Genomic DNA, 18,231 nt, shown 5'->3' with positions numbered 1-18,231 from the left:
GGACAAGAAACAGAAAGAAAGGCTACTGAAGGGCCATAAGCACTAAATGCAATGCATGACACTGGATTGGACCAGAAAAATTAGTAAGTGTAAAGGGTATTGTTGGGACAATTTGATATTGACTATAGATTAAATTATAGTAAAGTATCAAGGTTAAATTTTTTTATTTTGATAGCTGTATTATGCGTATATAAGAAAATGTAATATTTCTTAGGAATTACTTTAGAACTTCTTTAAGAGTAAATTGGCATGCTGTCTCCAACTTACTCTGAAAATGGCCTAGACGCACACAAATATGTATAACACACATGTGTATATATAAACATGTACATATATACATGTACATATAAATATACATGTGTATATGAATGAAAGAGAGAGAGAGAAAGCAATAAAACGGCGTGTGATCAAATGGAATTAATTGGTGAATCTGGGTAAAGAGTGTATGTAAGTTCCTTGCAACTTTCTATAAGTTGGAAATTATATCGAAATTTTAAAATTACAAAAATATATAAACATAACTGTTTTCTGTGCAGATTCCAACTAAGATAGATCATGCTTGCAGTCTGTCTAAAGAATCAAGATTACTTAGCAAAAGATGATTTCACTTGTAAATACATTTCTTGACTGTTTAAACCAGCCTCCACTTTGAGAAAAAAACATATATCTCACACCTTCCTTTAACATTGTGTCAAACTATGAAATAAATATTCTGACTAGAAGCAAATCAATGATACACTTGGAATAAGCTTTTTAATACAGTACACATTCCAACACCCCCACTACCAATTCTGTTATAATCCTCAGTATATATTACAGCTCACGTTACCCTGGCTTTACTTTAGTAATCTCCTTTGGGAATCACTGACTTTCAAGGCTCATAACAGGAAGGCAGCTCCAAAATAGTAGGACCTTATCTATAAGAGAGTCTAAAGTACTGATGTAGGTTATCTAGAATGAGCAGACATACAGATTTAGACTGAGTACAATGACTTCCCTGAGGTTAATTTTTGAAAATTAAAAAAAAATCATGGTTATTTAACAAATGCTTGCTGATGGACTTATAGAAGAGAGAATCTGACAAACTTTTGCTTTAACTCTGTTTTTTTAAAAAAAATAAGTCTTCTGAAAATAGGAACTAACAAATTTTTGGAAACAAATATAAAGCACTTTCTCTTTTAGAGACTAAAATATAACTCCCTCTGTGTTATCATTTGCTTAACTGAAAACCTATGACAACTGTTTGCTCATTTTGATTCTCTCTCCCCTCAGAGCAGTCACTGTTCAGACTTAAGTCTCAGGAGGTCTGAGCGTAGGTTTGTGCACATAGTCAATCCAGGAGACTCCAAGCTGTAATTGAGATGCACTCACTGGGTTAGTGCCTCTTTGTTTTAGGGTTAGCAAATGATGGCAAATTTCCATAGTATCCCCTCCTTCCACAAAACTAAGAGCAAAGATAAGCCAGTTCCTTATTTTGAAGTTGACACCCTGATTTCAAGTTTCAGTAAACTCTGGAGGAGACATAAGGTACCAGCTCTTATGGAAAGTTTGGAACTCAAGAAGAGTGGACTGAATACTAGGAAACCTTCACTATAGTTTTAACTCTGCCCCTAACCACCGTGGGAACTTTAGGTGAGTTACTTCAGCTCTATGGGACTCAGCTTCCTAAGTCATGAAATTATTTTCAAGGTCCCTTTTAGCTTCAGATGTTTTGTGATTCTAACTCTCAACAATCATGGATTTTAGTGATATAGACAAAAAGCAGAAATGTCACAGTTGTACTGTATTTATACTCTGTCAACTCTAGAGTAAAGCCAAACATGCCTGTAAGACTCATATTTTTTAATAACAATTTAATTTGTACTGTTAATGAACATTTTTATAGCTCCATTTGAGCCTTTGCAAACACATCCATATAACTGGTTGTATTGCTTCAAGTTTATAAAACCCCACTGCATTTTCCAAGAAAGTGGGTATTTATGCAAAGAAATAGCCTAACACATGCCTAACTGCCTATTTCAAAGCAATTATTATTTGTCAATACAGTATCCACTTGAATAGTGCAAAGACAATGCCCCCGGAAAGTCTGGCAGATTCCTGTTGAAGGAACCTCTGCTCTTAGAATCCCATCAGCATTTTCTTTCATTTCTGTCTTAGCATCAAATTTCTGGAAATTCAAGAGTGAAAATCCAGAAGATGGCACTAACTTTCCTGCCATCCAAGAGACCACACTCATTGTTTCATTAAGCTTTCCTGATATTTGTAAAGCCTCCAAAATACAGTTATGTTCATATAGGCATTTTTGCTCTTAGTCACTTTTCACTTTGATTTAAATAATACTCACATTTATTTGGAGACTTTTGATGTAACATTCCTGTCTGGTTATAATGACCTATAGCATCAACTCACTTGTATTTTCTTAGAAAACTATCACCTTTTCTCTTGCACCACTGTGGGTGTTTACAGAATTACACAAAGCCTCCATGAAGGCTTACAATATAAACACTTTTATCTATGCCAGAAAATGAGCTGTTTATCTGCTTATGGGGCAAGCTCATCTGTGAAGGAATACCATTAGGTGTAGGTAGGCACTCCATTCAAACATGCATTTATTCATTCAGCTGATATTTATAGAGCACCTACTTGGAACCTGGCATTTTATAAAGTGTAGTAATAGTGACTAAGGTATTGAATGACCACTCCCACCCCCATGGAGATGACAGTTCAGAGAAAGAAGATTAATAGATAGATAGATAGATAGATAGATAGATAGATAGATAGATAGATAGATAGGTGATAGATAGATAAGGATATAGGTATAGATATAGATAATAGTATTACTTTTATGAACAAAAATAGTACAAGGTGCTCTGAGAGGATCAACCATTCCTGTAGAAATGAACTTTAGGTTGGGCTAGAGGGTGAGTAGGAGTTAGCTAAGCAAATGGAAGTGGGGAGAAAGGATTCCAGGATGGAGAAGCAGCCCATGCAAAGGTCCTGAAGTTGGAAGAAAGAGAACACATAAAAAAGTCTGATGTGATCTGAACTCTGAGGCCAAAGGGAAGAGTAGCCAAAATGCAGCTGGAGATGTAGGAATACGTAGCATTGACCTAGACTTTTTTCCAAATAAATAAATATAAATACCTAAACCCTGAACATACCCTCTGTGAGGAATTGAAGGCTCACAACCGCTTCTTTAGTTGGTGATGGCTTCTGTAGTAGTTTCTTGAGCAACAGTGACCTTCCTGGTCTCTGCAGCTCATAGAAGAGGTAGCTTCCAGGGGCTGCAACAGTCAGCAGGTACCACAAAGGTTCCTGGTCCATCTTCTTTTTTCAAAGAGCTCTGGGGCCCCTAGTGACACAATTCCATATGACTTCAGCACCAGGAATAGAGACAGCTGTCAGATGTCCTAGCTGTGCCCTCTAGTGGCAGGTGGAGTGTTACCCAGCTCTTTTGAAAAGGGTAAACTCCCTCTCAGAGTTTGGAAATATGAGTGTGGGGACATATGGGGGTGGGGGGTCGGGGAGGAGAGGAAATTCTACTCTAACAGCCTGTCTTTCTTTCAATTCTCCTATGATTCCTTCTATCCACAGTGTTCACAGCAGTTCACATTAATGCTGTGATAAGTCATTTTAAAGTACATTAAAGGTCAAGGGGATCTCAGAGCTCTGCTTGCACACACACTTTCATCCAACCTTTCTATTGTGACTACTCTTACATCATCCTCAGTCTCTTTGGGCTCTGTTTGCTCTATCTCTCCATGACCCATCTCATCTCCTCCTGTAACATAATCTGGGTGAATATCCTTCTTTGATTTAGTGAAACAGTCCACTTAATTCCCTTGGAAACAGAAGGAGCCAAGTACTTTTCTTTTTGGAATCTAGGCATACCACTCAGTTTTACATCTAATTAACTTAAAGCCACAGCACCTAAATCCAGAGGCCATCTTTTTCCTTGTTGATGAGATCTCTCTGCCTAAGCATCCTTTTCCCTCAGCACTTGGCTTTTTGATATGAGATTCCACATGCCATGCTTTAAGAAACTGGGAGTAAGGGAAAGGGGTAGGGCCAAGACCGAAGTGAAATGTAGCCCAGACTCATGGTGTATCTGGTTCCAAAACTGGCAATAATTGGGTAAGAGATTTGTGTTTCCCAAGTGCTAAGAATCTTACATGGAAGAAACAAATATCAAAGAATGGATGCTAATCTTATCAGAGGGACTTTAGAAAAGAACAGGTTGGTTTAAGAGCTTTCAAGGGAATTGTTTTCTCATGGACATAGTGGCCTTTGAAGTTCCTTCAGTGCATGAGTTGTGTCTTCCCTGAGCTATGCCTTAGAGCCATAGTGGGGCCTGGTGCTCTAGGCTGGATACGCTTTACCACATCTTGCTCTGGTCAAGGCATGATCCAAAGATATGTATTTACTCAATGTCAAAAGGTTTTACCTAACTAGAACTCCAGCATCACCATCCTTTGATAAAAGGGTGAGGGGTCGATTCTCTTTGTTGGTTTTGTCTGTTCACAGGACACTGGATTTGTTCCACTTCAGGAAGCTGGAGATTCCCAGTTTACAGTACTTTTACAGGAGTGTGGAGGGACCGTATTTCCAGAATCTGCCTCCCCTTTTGTATTTCTGGGTTGACCGTCTGCCTTGTTGTCCACTCTGTACCTGTGAAGCTCTGATCGGTGTCCACGCCTTCTAGCCTGATAAGAAAGAAGTCCTAGAGGAATTTTTGAATGAATCCAGGATCTAAATGGTACAGGGATGATATCCCACTGCACCTAGCCTCTATCACTTTCTTTATATAATGACTTCTTCCTCTGTCTTTTGGAAGGTTTTCAGATCAACCTCTGGAAAATCAAAGGGTGTTAAGTAGGCATATTGTCTCAAAAATATCAAAGTTATTATTTCCTGAGGAATTTGAGTTCTATTGGATAAAGTGGATTCAGTATGTTCTCTTATACCATCGCTGTATATGAGAACATATGTATGTGAAGGTTGCTGGAAATAGGATTGGAAAGTGAGTCAGTCCTTCCTCAGTTGGTCCATTCTAGATAGGTGTGTACTTTGTTGGACTTTAAGAAGCTATAAACTTTCAAAAGCCTCCATGTAACATGCCTTATTATGGACAATCACTCATATTGGGCTCCAGTTCAGATAGAAAGACCCTGGCTCTAACCCAGCTATTCCTACATATGCAATATTTGTCTTTTCCTTAAAGACAGCTAGATTTACTGACAAATTAAAATCTCTTTATGCATAATGAAAAAATAATGCTGAAGTGGCTTTTTTTCAGCCAAGAAATAGTTTTTCAACATGTTATTTTAAGTGTTTTGTTCATTATTATAACCAAGTACCCAGGAGTCCTCACATGAGATATTCCTTATACATTTTAAATGGAAGTAATGTAAAATACTAAAAAAAGAAGCAACTTTTGCAGTGCAAACCTGGGTAAAGTAATCTGTAATTATGTTTTCAGAGAATGGGTTAAGTAGGACTATGTAGAATATAATTTTTAATTTCTCACCAATGTTAATGTGTCTATATATCAAAACATATATATATCTATGTGTTTATAAAGTGAGCATGAGGGAAGAGACAATATTTTTGTAAGATGAAAAATTCTGTTTCTCAGTAGCAGAAACAGTAGTTCACGGCTCTTCACAAGGCATCCTTTTTCTCCTGCAGTTAAAGAACCAAAAACATTTTCAAGATAATTTTCATGAGAGGACCTACAGGAGGAAGAATCAAAGGGAAAGCTAACTGTATAGTCGTACAAACTTGCGAGGTGCTCAATTACCTATGACTCAGAACCAGTCTCCAATACAATAATGTAGGGAATAGTTGGTGCCCTATGTTGGAAGTGAGCCATCCTGCATGGGATCATGAGAACTCATGGAGTAACATACTAAAATTCTTAGCCATTTCTTCAAGTGATAGAAACATACCATGTTTCTAGTTTTTAAGGATGGCATGGAATGTGCAGGCTGATCAGAGTGTCTTCTTTTAAAGTTATGTTAAAGATAAATTATTGCCAACATTTGCCAATACTAAATTGTAATGTACATAATCAGGGTGGTCTCCTACCACCACCTACTACTAAAGATGACCACAGAGTTGTTACAATTATGCTAATTTCCATCTCAGTTTGTTTGGACCGTTTGAGCAGACGTAATGTCTCCAGTCAGAAGATGGGGATAGAATAGCAGTGTGCATTCTGAAAGCCTTGTTTTCCTTTTCTTCGGGGCTTCATAACCTAGCTAAGCATGATAGCTCTCAGGTGTTGAACTCATAATATTTTCCATACTTTTATTTGTGCCACATATAAAAACTTTTATTTTATCTTCACGAAAACCCAGTGAGTAAGGTATCATCTCTATTTTCTAGTTGGAAAACAATATGGCTCTAAGGGGTCACTGGTGATAAAGTAGCAGATTTTGGATTTAGCCCTGTGATCTCTGACTGCAAGCCCCATTTTCTTAGTTTCTATGTACAGCCTCCAGCAACTACTAGGTTAAGGGAGAGGCGTGAGTTCCTTTTCTGCTTTTCTATTGTTAAGGCAGCACTGCTACTCCTGGAGCACTGCTTTGTAGCAGAAGGAAATGATGTATTTTTGATGTATTAAAATACTAACCCATTTCCTCTGGCTTATCACATATAATACAGGCACTCCAAGTATTGTCAATGAAGTGTATGCTCTAAACTTGTAGGAGAGAAACCTCTATGGGCCACATGTCCCACCAAAATCTTGGTTGTGGCTAAAGAATCAATGAACCTTCACTATTGAAATAGATTTAAATAAGAATATAAGCCGTATATGTAATTTATTGGGTACTTACTCTATGCGAGGTACTCTCTCTCCCAAGTTACAAAATGGCATAATACAGAAAGAACATCCCTCAGAGAGGTGGGAGTCCTCTTGGTGGAACTCTATGAAAAAGAGTCTAACGTGTCTATAAATATCTGTATGCTTTTCCCTAAACTAGTTAAGAAAGAGTCTGGAGAAAGCATGAGCACACGTAGCCCACCTTGTGAGATTTCACAATATCTGAAATAGAAAAAAATCCTAAATTTTTTGGAGAGAGAAAAAAATAAAACAGAACAAAATGAGTTAAGAGATGAAAGACTATTCTGCCCAGTGTATGCCTATGGCCAGTAAAGACATTTTTAGGCATGGGACAACTCAGATAGTTTATCTCTTTTGAACTTTTTTTTAAAAGAATCACACAAATCTATACAACCATAGAAATGAAAATCCAGCTCTTGAGAGGAGGGAGTAAGTTATCCGAAGCAACTGTGAACAGAAAAACCAATAGAATGAAGGCTAAAAAAATAAGTCTAGGTAACCTGGCTGTGAAACAATGTAATAATTAAGGATCTATCACAAAAGGTATCCCCCAAAATAGAAGTATGATACATTCATATTCTAAAATTCTATTTCCCATTTAATAAAGATGATATACCTGGATGTACTAAGAGGTATGCATCTCCAAGATATTTTGTTGACTGGAAAAATACAAAATGCAAATCATAAAATATGACATTATTTATGTAAAATATTTATACATGAAAAAATAGTGAAAATATTTAGAAACAATATACATCAAAAATTTGAGGTTTTACCTTTGGAGAGAGAGGTGGGATTGTAAGGGAACAGGGGTAGAGGATGAAGATAGGCTTTTAATTTTTAGTTCATAAATCCTATAATGTTTAAATGTTTTGATAAACATATATTAATGTATAATTACATGATTAAAATGATTTTTAAAATAAAGGAAATACCCTGTGGAGTAGCTAAGCAGTAACTCTTTCGTTTACCAGCAGTAATCTTGGACAAGTCTTTTTTGAGCTTCCATATCTCTGCCTGTAAGCTGAAATAACAATATTGATCTTAAAGTCTGTGTGTGAGTGAGTGAATGAGTGAGTGCGTGTGTGTGGTTTAAATGAAATGCAATGCCATATGTAAAATGCTAATTACAATGTCTGGAATATAGTATGCCCTTAACCAATAGCAGTTAATAGTATGCAACATATATTCAACCTAGGAAATCATAAAACTGCCAAAATGAAGTTGTAATCACAGAGCAAGGCCGTTTTGTTGATTAGTTGTTCACTGATGAGAGATATTGCTTAAGCATCAGATTATCTAAAATTTTTGTTTGGCTTAAATACTCATACAGTTGATGAAATAAATACATGATTTTCAAAGTAATCTTGAGATAATTTATATTGAACAGTAATAGATCAACAGTAAATGTGTGGTTTGGTAGAAATTAAAAGGCATCTTATTGCTCTTTTGTAAAAAGAGATATGCAAACATCTGGAAGCACCTCTAGTTGGAGATGTACATGTAAAAGAGTGAAATGTTTGTATAAAATCTCATAAGGCCAGGAGCATAGTTGAGGTGGCAGTGAAGTTTATTTTTCCAAAGTGATGCCTTTCAACAATATTTTAAAAGATAATATATTGACATTATGATTGTAAGCCTGCAATGAAAAGATGTTAGAGAAAGCAGTGCGAAAGCATGGCCCTGAGGTATATAAAGGAGGAGCTAGATCAAGGCATTGCAACTTCTTATATGCTTACACTCCCACCAGTCAATAGTAGTCTTTTCTCCCCAGCTCCACAGACAGGTCCTGCCCCAGACATGCTCCCTTCATGTTAGATCCTAGCTCTGTCTTTGTTTACAGTTGAAGAAAATGACCCTTCTCTTTGCACCTATATTTGAATGTTCTCAAAAGAAACATATGCTTTAAAATGCATATACCTAATCATGTTGAGTCTTTATGATTCTCATTGTTTCTAAAACAGTTAGGCAAATCACATAATTTGTGGAAATGGTATCACTGGATTAGTGGGTCAACTCCTTTTGAGTGGGCGGGCATTGGCCACTTTTGCCTTGGAAAATTATATTCAGTTAGGAAGTATCTTTGGTGTTTTCACTGTTATAGGAAAAATTACTCTTCGTAGCAAAAAAGGTTCATGATGCTTTGCCTTTTTGGAATTGAGTTAATTAGAAATTGTCAGATTTTTCTTTTGGTCTCATTTTATGCCATAGTCTTTGCCACCTCTGTTATCATACTGATATACTGATGTGAAAGGATCTTTAGGTGACTTTTAAAAAGAAGCTCTTTTATTATGTTTGTAAAATCAATGGTACAGGGTGTTCTCAGTATAAGGTTTTTTTTTTTTAATGGTATTGTTTATTCAGTAAGGCTCAAAATCTATTTCAATTTTATGTGTACATTTATGTGTTTCAAAAATGAAAATTCTTAAGATGTAAGCAATATAATAGAGTGAGAAAGCCAAGGATTCCTGATTGCATCTGAGAGCAGATGTGTTAAGCTTGTTGCTCTTCTTTCTCATCTTACATCGTCTCTTTGCCACTACTGAAACTTGCTTCAAGAAGGTCCTTAGTAGTGAATTAAAAAATCAGGAGGCTTCTTTTCAAGTGTTTATACTTTTTTTTTAACTTGTTACTTTTGTATTCCTTACAGATGCAAGCAAACTCATTAATTCGCAACTTTTTCATGCTCCTGCTTAGCCAATAAATCATCAAGTTGAGTTAATCCTACCTCTAAAATATCTTTTATATCCATTTTTTCTTTCTCTTTTTCTCTGCCACTGCCTTGGTTCAAGCTCATTTACTTTCTCAAATGAAGTACTGCAATTTGTTATTTAACTAATTATTCCCTGAAGTTCTCTCCCTACCAATCCACCTTTCAATGTCCAATCGGTGCTTCTTCTACAGCCAGGATGACCTACTTAAAAGCAAAACATGCTGAAATTTAGGGATTCCCCCTTATATATAATAATTTTAAATGCCTTCACAAATTGACCCTAGAACCTTTACAATTTGACCCTAGCCTACCTTCTTCAGGTTCTACTGACTTCTTGCAACCTCTTCTTCTCTTTATCCTCCCAGTCAATTCTCCCTAATGTTCAGAGGTAAGGAAAAATTTTCCATTCTTACGTTTGACACGTTCCTTCTCAACTTTTTACTTTTACATAGTATGTTCCTTATACTTAGGAGAACTTCTCTGGCCTATTCACTATCTGTTGAAGTTCTTAACCTCTTTTTTATCTCCCAGATATGAGTATCATCTCCTCTGTTACATCTTCTCTACCTTTTAACTTTGACTATGACTCCAAGAATATCATACATAGTGTTGGTTACATCACACTGCTCGTTGCTTACTGAGTTCACTATTAGATTTTGAACATCTTGAGGGCAAGAACCATGCCTCATTTACCTTTGTATTACTATTATTTTACTGAATATTAGCAGAATCTCACTATATAGTTATTGAATTAATAAGACAAAATGAATCAGTGTTGTGTATACTGAACAGATCTGGGGACTTTCCTAAGGACGCTCCCTGATTTTTTATGACTGATATTCTCTTTTAGACATTGCCCTGAAAGGGAAGGGAAGAGAGAATAAGAATATTCAAGGTGGTGTTGATGACTACAACCTGCTTTGATTCTGTACCTAAACTGAGATATTCCAGAGAGGTTTCTTGACTGTCTGCACCACTGGAAGCCGTTCACATCACACCATTGAAGGCTAATAAATTCATTGCATTTGATAGTTGAACAGTTTAATAGATGAACTTATGCTCATGTCTTATTAACCTGAGTTTTACTATCTACTCAACTTGTTATGTTTTTAGATTGTCACAGCAGCACTTTCAAAAGTATACATATTTTTTAATTGTTTGCTTTAGGTTTTTGGTTATATAAACGGGAGATTTTCTTATAAAGATACCCTTTGCTCCCAAATCCTATTGTAAGTTATTCATTTACATAAAATATTACCCAGTGGAATTCAGAGATAAAATGTTTTAGGATGATGATAGTTAGAAATACTAATGATGAACACTCATCATGTCCAGGTGACTGTCCTTTAGTGCTTTAAATGGAGTGTCCTATTTAATTCTCAAAACAGCCATGTGAGTGAAAGCGGTATCATTCTCCTACTCTGTAGAAGAGAAAAACAGAAGTGTAAACAAGTTAAGCAACTTGCCCACACTGTACAGCTGTGAAAGGATCACAGCCTGGATTGGAATTCAGGGTGTCAGACTCCAGGGTCATAATCACTATAGCTGTGGAGAGTATAATTTAGAAGTAAATTTCTATTCTACCTGAAAATCAGAGGTTGTTCTGCTATCAGAATCTTAGCATCCTCTTCAATAGATTGGTTCTTTCTCCTTGAAATCTGACACTTCCCTTTTTTTTTTTTTTACTCCCTATATGCTGCTGGTAAATGCACTCTAAATCCCTTTTCACTTTTTCTCTGGGACAATTTCATTACTGCTTCATGAGTCAGTGCACCATGATGCATCTCATTACAGCCCCTCTCCTTGATCAACTGTGTTGATGATGAGATACAAGTACCAAGCCATTACCAAATGCGTGCTTGTATTTATTCTTTTTGCCACCTGAAGAGTGGGAAACTGTCTATGTAATTCTAGAGACTAGGATATGTATTCATTTCTTTTATACTAAAGATAAATATAGAAGCTGCAATAAGAACAATGCCTATAGAATTAGGCAAGTACAGATTTGGATGTTTGACCAATTGATTAAATTTCATTGAAACAAAACAAACAAATAAAAGACAAAAATAAACTCTAAAATCAAAAGATCTGCATTACTCTTGTCAGTTAATGTTTGTCTTCCTAGATCACATTTTAAATCCCTTAATGGAAAAAATTGTCTTATACAGTATGTTTCTTGCTAATAATGGGTGATCATAAACATGTTATTTTGTTTTGACCAGATAAAATATACTACAGCCTCCTTGCCAAACTAACTTTCCTTATGTGACTGTGGCATGGACTACCAAAAGCCTATAGAACGTCAGTTGACATATTTCTGAGAATCATACTATTATAAAGCTTATGGTAATCTTGAAGTAAAAAAGTAACATAATCATTTGTAAAATTTTATTTTAAAAGTGTTTGGATTTTGGTGCTGAGAAGTAATTACTTTAGTGTGATTTATGTTTGAATTTAATTTGCTTTATTCATGTTAGGTGGCCTTTTTCTCGTCAAATGTTTTTATATAGTCTTTCTGTCATGTTTAGTGGCTTTTATCCACCTACACCCCCTCTCTCCCATCATTGTATGAAATAGAAGTGATACTTTATCACAGCCTAATAAATATTGGCTAGGTGCTGAAGGTACTTTAATTCCCAGCCTCTGAGAAAGGGCTTGGATCTTTGTGTTGGGTGTTCTCAGATACAGAGATGTAAACGCCATTTTTCTGTTCCATTTGCAGGTCACATGTGCCAATTTAACAAACGGTGGAAAGTCAGAACTTCTAAAATCAGGAAGCAGCAAATCCACACTAAAGCATATATGGACAGAAAGCAGCAAAGACTTGTCTATCAGCCGACTCCTGTCACAGACTTTTCGTGGCAAAGAAAATGATACAGATTTAGACCTGCGATATGACACTCCAGAACCTTATTCTGAGCAAGACCTCTGGGACTGGCTGAGGAACTCCACAGACCTTCAAGAGCCTCGGCCCAGGGCCAAGCGAAGGCCCATTGTTAAGACGGGCAAGTTTAAGAAAATGTTTGGATGGGGTGATTTTCATTCCAACATCAAAACAGTGAAGCTAAACCTATTGATAACTGGGAAAATTGTAGATCATGGCAATGGGACATTTAGTGTTTATTTCAGGCATAATTCCACTGGTCAAGGGAATGTATCTGTCAGCTTGGTGCCCCCTACGAAAATAGTGGAATTCGACTTGGCACAGCAAACCGTGATTGATGCCAAAGATTCCAAGTCCTTTAACTGTCGCATTGAATATGAAAAGGTTGACAAGGCTACCAAGAACACACTCTGCAACTATGACCCTTCAAAAACCTGTTACCAGGAGCAGACCCAAAGTCATGTGTCCTGGCTCTGCTCCAAGCCCTTTAAGGTGATCTGTATTTACATTTCCTTTTATAGTACAGATTATAAACTCGTACAGAAAGTGTGCCCCGACTACAACTACCACAGCGACACACCTTACTTCCCCTCTGGATGAGGATGAATGTAGGGGTGAGACTGAAGCCTGAGGAATTCAAGGTCACATGACAGGGCTGTTACCTCAAGAAGAAGGTCCCATCTGTTGCCTGGAATGTGTCTACACTGCCGCTCTCGTCAACTGGCTGCAAATACGCTCGTGGAAAACAATCTGATGTAATTTCTGCCCAGTCAGCTTCATCTCTCAGTATAGTTGTAAATCACCACAGATTCTAAAGCCACACTTGAAGACATGCTCTCACACACAGATGTACACAGACACACTCTCATATACATTTCAGCTGGCATCCGTCATGATTCCTGTCAAGAGGGCTTTTGTTGTCTGACTCATAATGGTTCAGGATAAACGATCATCAAGCAAAAGGATTAACTAGACAGTGAATGGTTTTTAGCACTTGCTGTTATGGAAATCTCCTTTTAAGTCTTGAGTACATGCTAATCAATAATCCCCACTCATGCATTTCTACTGCTTGGAGTAGCTGTACTGGTAAATACTACTGTAGGAGTATATGCTTGTTAAAATGGAAAAAAAAATGTGTCTTTAGAGCTCAGTATTCTTTATTTTATGAACACAACAAGTGTAGTAACTTTTTCCAGCATTCAGTAGGCACATTCAAGGTGATACAAGATGGCTCTTTTTTCTGTGGAGGGAGCCTGTTCTCAGTAAAGATGAGCAAACATTTGGAATTTACATGTGGGCAGACACTGGATTACAGCTTTCATCACCAATCATTGGACTTTTGCAAAGTCGAGACCAGCTAAGGTTGCTTAAAATAAGTTCTGATCATTATATAAGAAGGGAAATGCCTGACAGACACCATGTAAGTTATAAGTGTCTGTCTTATCTTTACTACACATATTGTAACAAATTCAATATCCTAGTCTTCATTTGTATGAATGGTTTGTATTGTACATAGTTTAACCAAGTGTTATTTGAGCTGCTTATTAATATTAACTATGTACTTGTCTCTCTGCTTGTTATTGGTTAAAAAAGAAAAAAAAAAGGATATGAGGAATCCATTCTATCAATGTAGCTGTGAACCCCATTAAAAAGACAAACTTAATGTACAAAGCATTTATTCAGCTCAAGTATTGTTGAAAGCTATACATATACAACATTACAGTCTGTCTGTATTTAGATATTTTATTTCTGGACAAATGAAATGTACATAAAAATAAAATGCTTAAAGTTGAGTTTCAATATGTACTTGTGTAAGATGGTGATTTAAATGGTTCTGACAAGAAGGATGTGTTGGAATACAGTCATGGTTTTACATCTGATGTCTCTAAATTTGTACAGAACTATCTAAATTGCTATTAGTTGCCCAGTCAAAACAACTTAGGAGTTTAAGTCTCAAAACTGGGAAACAGTTGTGGCATTCAGTATTACATATATTTTTGGTTTGCTGTCATGCTAGTTGTTCAAGAATAACAAAAATCAATGAACATAAGGCGATGATTGAGGTCTCCTAAATTAATTATAGCTAGTTGTTGCTGTTGTTGTTTTCCTGTACAGCGTCTTTATTTAGCAGGATATTGAGAAGAAGGTAATTTTTTTTTTCCTTAAAAGAAAGCCAAGATGTCTGAAGATTGTGGCTGACTTTCCCTGATTCTACTGTGTTGACTCAACTGAGAAAATTACAACAGCAGTGAAGGGCTTCTATGCTCAATTTACATATGGCAAAAGGGATCAATTTATCTATATAGCATTATTTTGGGGCATTAAGCTTTACTTTTTAAAACTAATTACCATACACAATCCCAGCAAAATAAACAGAAGAAGAAATATGTAAAGTAATAAACCATATTTAAGGTCACAAATTGGGGATTGGGATATGAAAAGTCTCAAAGGTTAACCAAAGAAGTCAAATTAAGAACATTCACCCATTCTCATTTTCCCTTCATGCTTCATAGGGGTAAGTATGTTTTCATACAGAAAATAATAGACGTTCTACAGGGAACCCAATACCACAGAGTTCTAAAGTGAGAACTCAATGACTGATTTGACTGAAGAGAGTCTTCAATTGCCAATTAAAGACACATCATTCTGTTAAGTGTCCATCTCTCAAAGTCCTCCAACATAGCTAGACGACCATTTATATCAATGTATTAATTAATTTGCCATGGAATTTAGAAGCTGATGTTAGAACAGACTTCTCTGGCACAATTGGCAGGAAGAGCTTCATGAGTCCCAGCTGCAGAACATATTTTCCACAGATTAAACCTTGTTATTCTGGGGTTTATTTATCAAAGTGATCACTTAGGAGTCAGTTCTCTCTTAACAAAAAGGAGGATAAGTAAGAAGGCAAAAATCTTTTTTTTTTTTTGGATCATTTGATTAGTGGCCTGTGACTTTCATTATGTGGTGTAATCTGTCCTGTAATCCAGCATTCAAGATAAGATGAAAATATGTTTCAGAAAAAAAAAAAATATGCTTCAGTCTTCACCCATCTGTCCTACTCGCCAAAGTCCTCATGAAATATTGCTTTTACATTTTTATAAACATATAGAATGCAGCTAACTAACAATGCATTGAATTATTTTTCTGTAATTTTTCTTTAGAAGAAAAATGGGGAAAATTAGCAAATCCCTAATGAAGATTTCAATTTTTAAAAATTTAAACTTTTAAGACTTTTTCTGGGCCTGTACTCACATATCCCTAACTCCTATATCATCAGCACCTCCATCTGTGATATAGAAAAGTCATGATGATACAGAATTTTGATTCAAAAGATAATTTATTTGTATCTAATATACTCCTTCTGTTTTAGAAAAGGAAGAGGATGAAGAAAGATGATGAATAAGAAAATTCAAAGGTTCAGATTAAAAACTTTACTAGGCCAACTTGTTGCTTCAACAAACTGGTTAGTTAAGTTTTAGTTATGCTAGAAAATCATTTGTTATTTGGAAAAAATAAACTTAAATCTGCCCTAAGGAAATTGCTTTTTCTAGAGTCTTAAATATTCTTTCGCACCTTTGCTAAGATATAGAAAAAAAGTCAAGATGGAAATAGATAGCACCTGATGCAAACATGGGTATGTCATCATTTATTGTTATTTTCAGAAACATTTTAGTAAAATTGAAATTATTATAAAGAAATGATTATTGCAGCTTCTCTCCTCATGGAAGAAAAATGATACAAGTTACTGGTTTATCTATTTATGATAAAAACAATGAATTGTCATGGTATGGTTTCAGTTGGGCATTTTGGGGTCCATGACTCCTGTGAGAATTTCTCTGCCTGAGTAGAAGGGGCATAACTATTAATAGTACAGTACTAAAGTTCTGGAAGTGATTATTCTGGAAGTAACTGAAATACTTGTTAAATTTAAAACTGTGGACAGGAATCTTCAGGTTCCTACATTTCAGCAATAAACTGTATTTTTGCACAGATAGATTAAAAAAATCATGAGAAGCCTGAGAAAGTGTTTGTCTTTTCCCTTTTCCCCACTGCTTTACATGTAAGAAGCAGCTTAACCAATATAAACAACTCTTTGGAAAAACAATTTGCATCTCCACCATCAACTCTGAATGACAAGTTTTAGCCGGAAGCAAATTCAAATGGCTGTGTTTATTAACTTTGGAAAGATTTGGTTGATGTACTAGTTTCAGACATTTATTGATATTCAATTATCAGTCTTTTTATCTAGTTTATATTTATTTTTATCTTTATATTTTTATTCAAATAAAATGAAAATCAGTAGATCAAAAATTAAAAATTTAAACACATTAGTTTGCATAAAAAATATTACTATTTACCTAGTTTGTAGGTGACAGAAATTGCGGACCTTAACAGTCAGAACTGAATCCTGAAAAGCTGATTGCTAGGTCAGCTTTTCTCAGGAGTCCCATGCATATCAAAGAATGATTTCAGGGCTTGGGAGCATAAGGAAAACAGTCCTTCTCAATTTAAAATTGTGGTGTATCATTGCTTTTTATATCCAGTACTATCAGAAATACTTTTAGGTAACAAATTTACAGTTACTTTTATTTTTACTAGGATGGCAAAGAACAGAAATCCCATGAGAGTTTTAGTTTCAATATGTTTGTGTGAACAAAGTCTAGAGAAATCACCTAAAATTAGGAGAGTACTTGTGCCAAGTAGCTGGCCAAGTGTCCCAAGTTTGATGGACAGCAGTTTAATATTTATAATTCTGCATTTAGAGGATTATGCCCTTTATTACTGCTGTATTGCAGGATGACTGTAAAGGCCCTAAAGGCGATGGATACAGACTTCCTTTCATTGGCTGTAGTGGCTGTTATGGCTGGAGGTGCCAAGTGTACATTCTCCCAAAATTAGACATACAGCCAAATCTCTGTTCACATCATCCTCACCTGACAGTTGCTGGATTTCTATTTCCTAATTCTGTGTAAGGGGCCTCAATAGACAACTGGAATTACTGATTTCTGATACTCAAATTCCTTGACCCAAACACATGTGTAAATTTGGCCATTGAGAGAGTGACTATTTAAAGAAATAATGCCAGAAAGTTGTTAGAGGGCCTCTATTGTCAAATAAGTATTAAATATATATGTATGTATATGTAATATACATGTATGTATATGTAATATACATATATATCTACCATTGTTTCTGTTACTGCCAAAATTCACTTTGCCAATTTTCTGAAATCCAGTTTTATTATTACAATTAATTTCTTTTCTGCATTTTATAAAAGTTTTTGGTAGAAGGCAAAAAAGAAATTGTGTACAGTCTAAGACAGTAGTCCGGTTTTTATTCTTTTACATATGGTTGTCCAGTTTTCCCAACACCATTTATTTAAGTTTTTTCCTAAAGAGTTTTTATTTGTATGCTTTTAGAGCTATTTTTGGAGTCATTTTGTCTTTTAGAAGCTTGTCTGTATGATCAAAGACTGCATTCCATTGTCTCTGGGAGGTTTGAGATTCTCTCTTGTCAAGAATGTGCCTCAAGGTAGACTTATCCAAATTAAAGTTTCCAAGTGGCCACTACAATTCCAAATTATCCAAAAGTTCACCCATTTTCCAAAAAGGCACAAGATTCTGATCCATAGGGGGTATACATATAGAAAGCAGTTTTTCTGAGCGAGATGGAGAAAAAGTTTTAGACCAGGTGGAACCCATCTTTGCATTTAGATTCCCTGAGAGATCATAACTACAAGGGGACCTGTTTCTTAACAGCTGTTCCGAAACACCGGGACTCACATGT

At 35.9% G+C, this 18,231-nt stretch overlaps 1 protein-coding gene across 6 annotated transcripts in view; it reads left to right on the top strand.

Annotated features, from left to right (window-relative positions):
* NXPH1 (neurexophilin 1) overlaps positions 1–16,549 on the top strand; it is a 418,279-nt gene extending 401,730 nt beyond the window's left edge. For all 6 annotated transcript variants that reach the window (XM_082472103.1, XM_082472102.1, XM_082472107.1 and 3 more), the window contains one exon: positions 12,283–16,549. In XM_082472103.1, the coding sequence (XP_082328229.1) occupies positions 12,283–13,044 (762 nt within the window). In that variant the 3' untranslated portion in view covers positions 13,045–16,549. The remainder of the gene's footprint in view (positions 1–12,282) is intronic.
* The last annotated feature ends 1,682 nt before the right edge of the window (positions 16,550–18,231 follow it).

Source organism: Balaenoptera physalus (assembly GCF_965194825.1).
Source record: "Balaenoptera physalus genome assembly, chromosome: 8".
NCBI classification, from domain to species: Eukaryota; Metazoa; Chordata; class Mammalia; order Artiodactyla; family Balaenopteridae; genus Balaenoptera; species Balaenoptera physalus.
The sequence above is the reverse complement of the archived record's forward strand: the minus strand, read 5'-3'. Positions and strand labels throughout refer to the sequence as shown.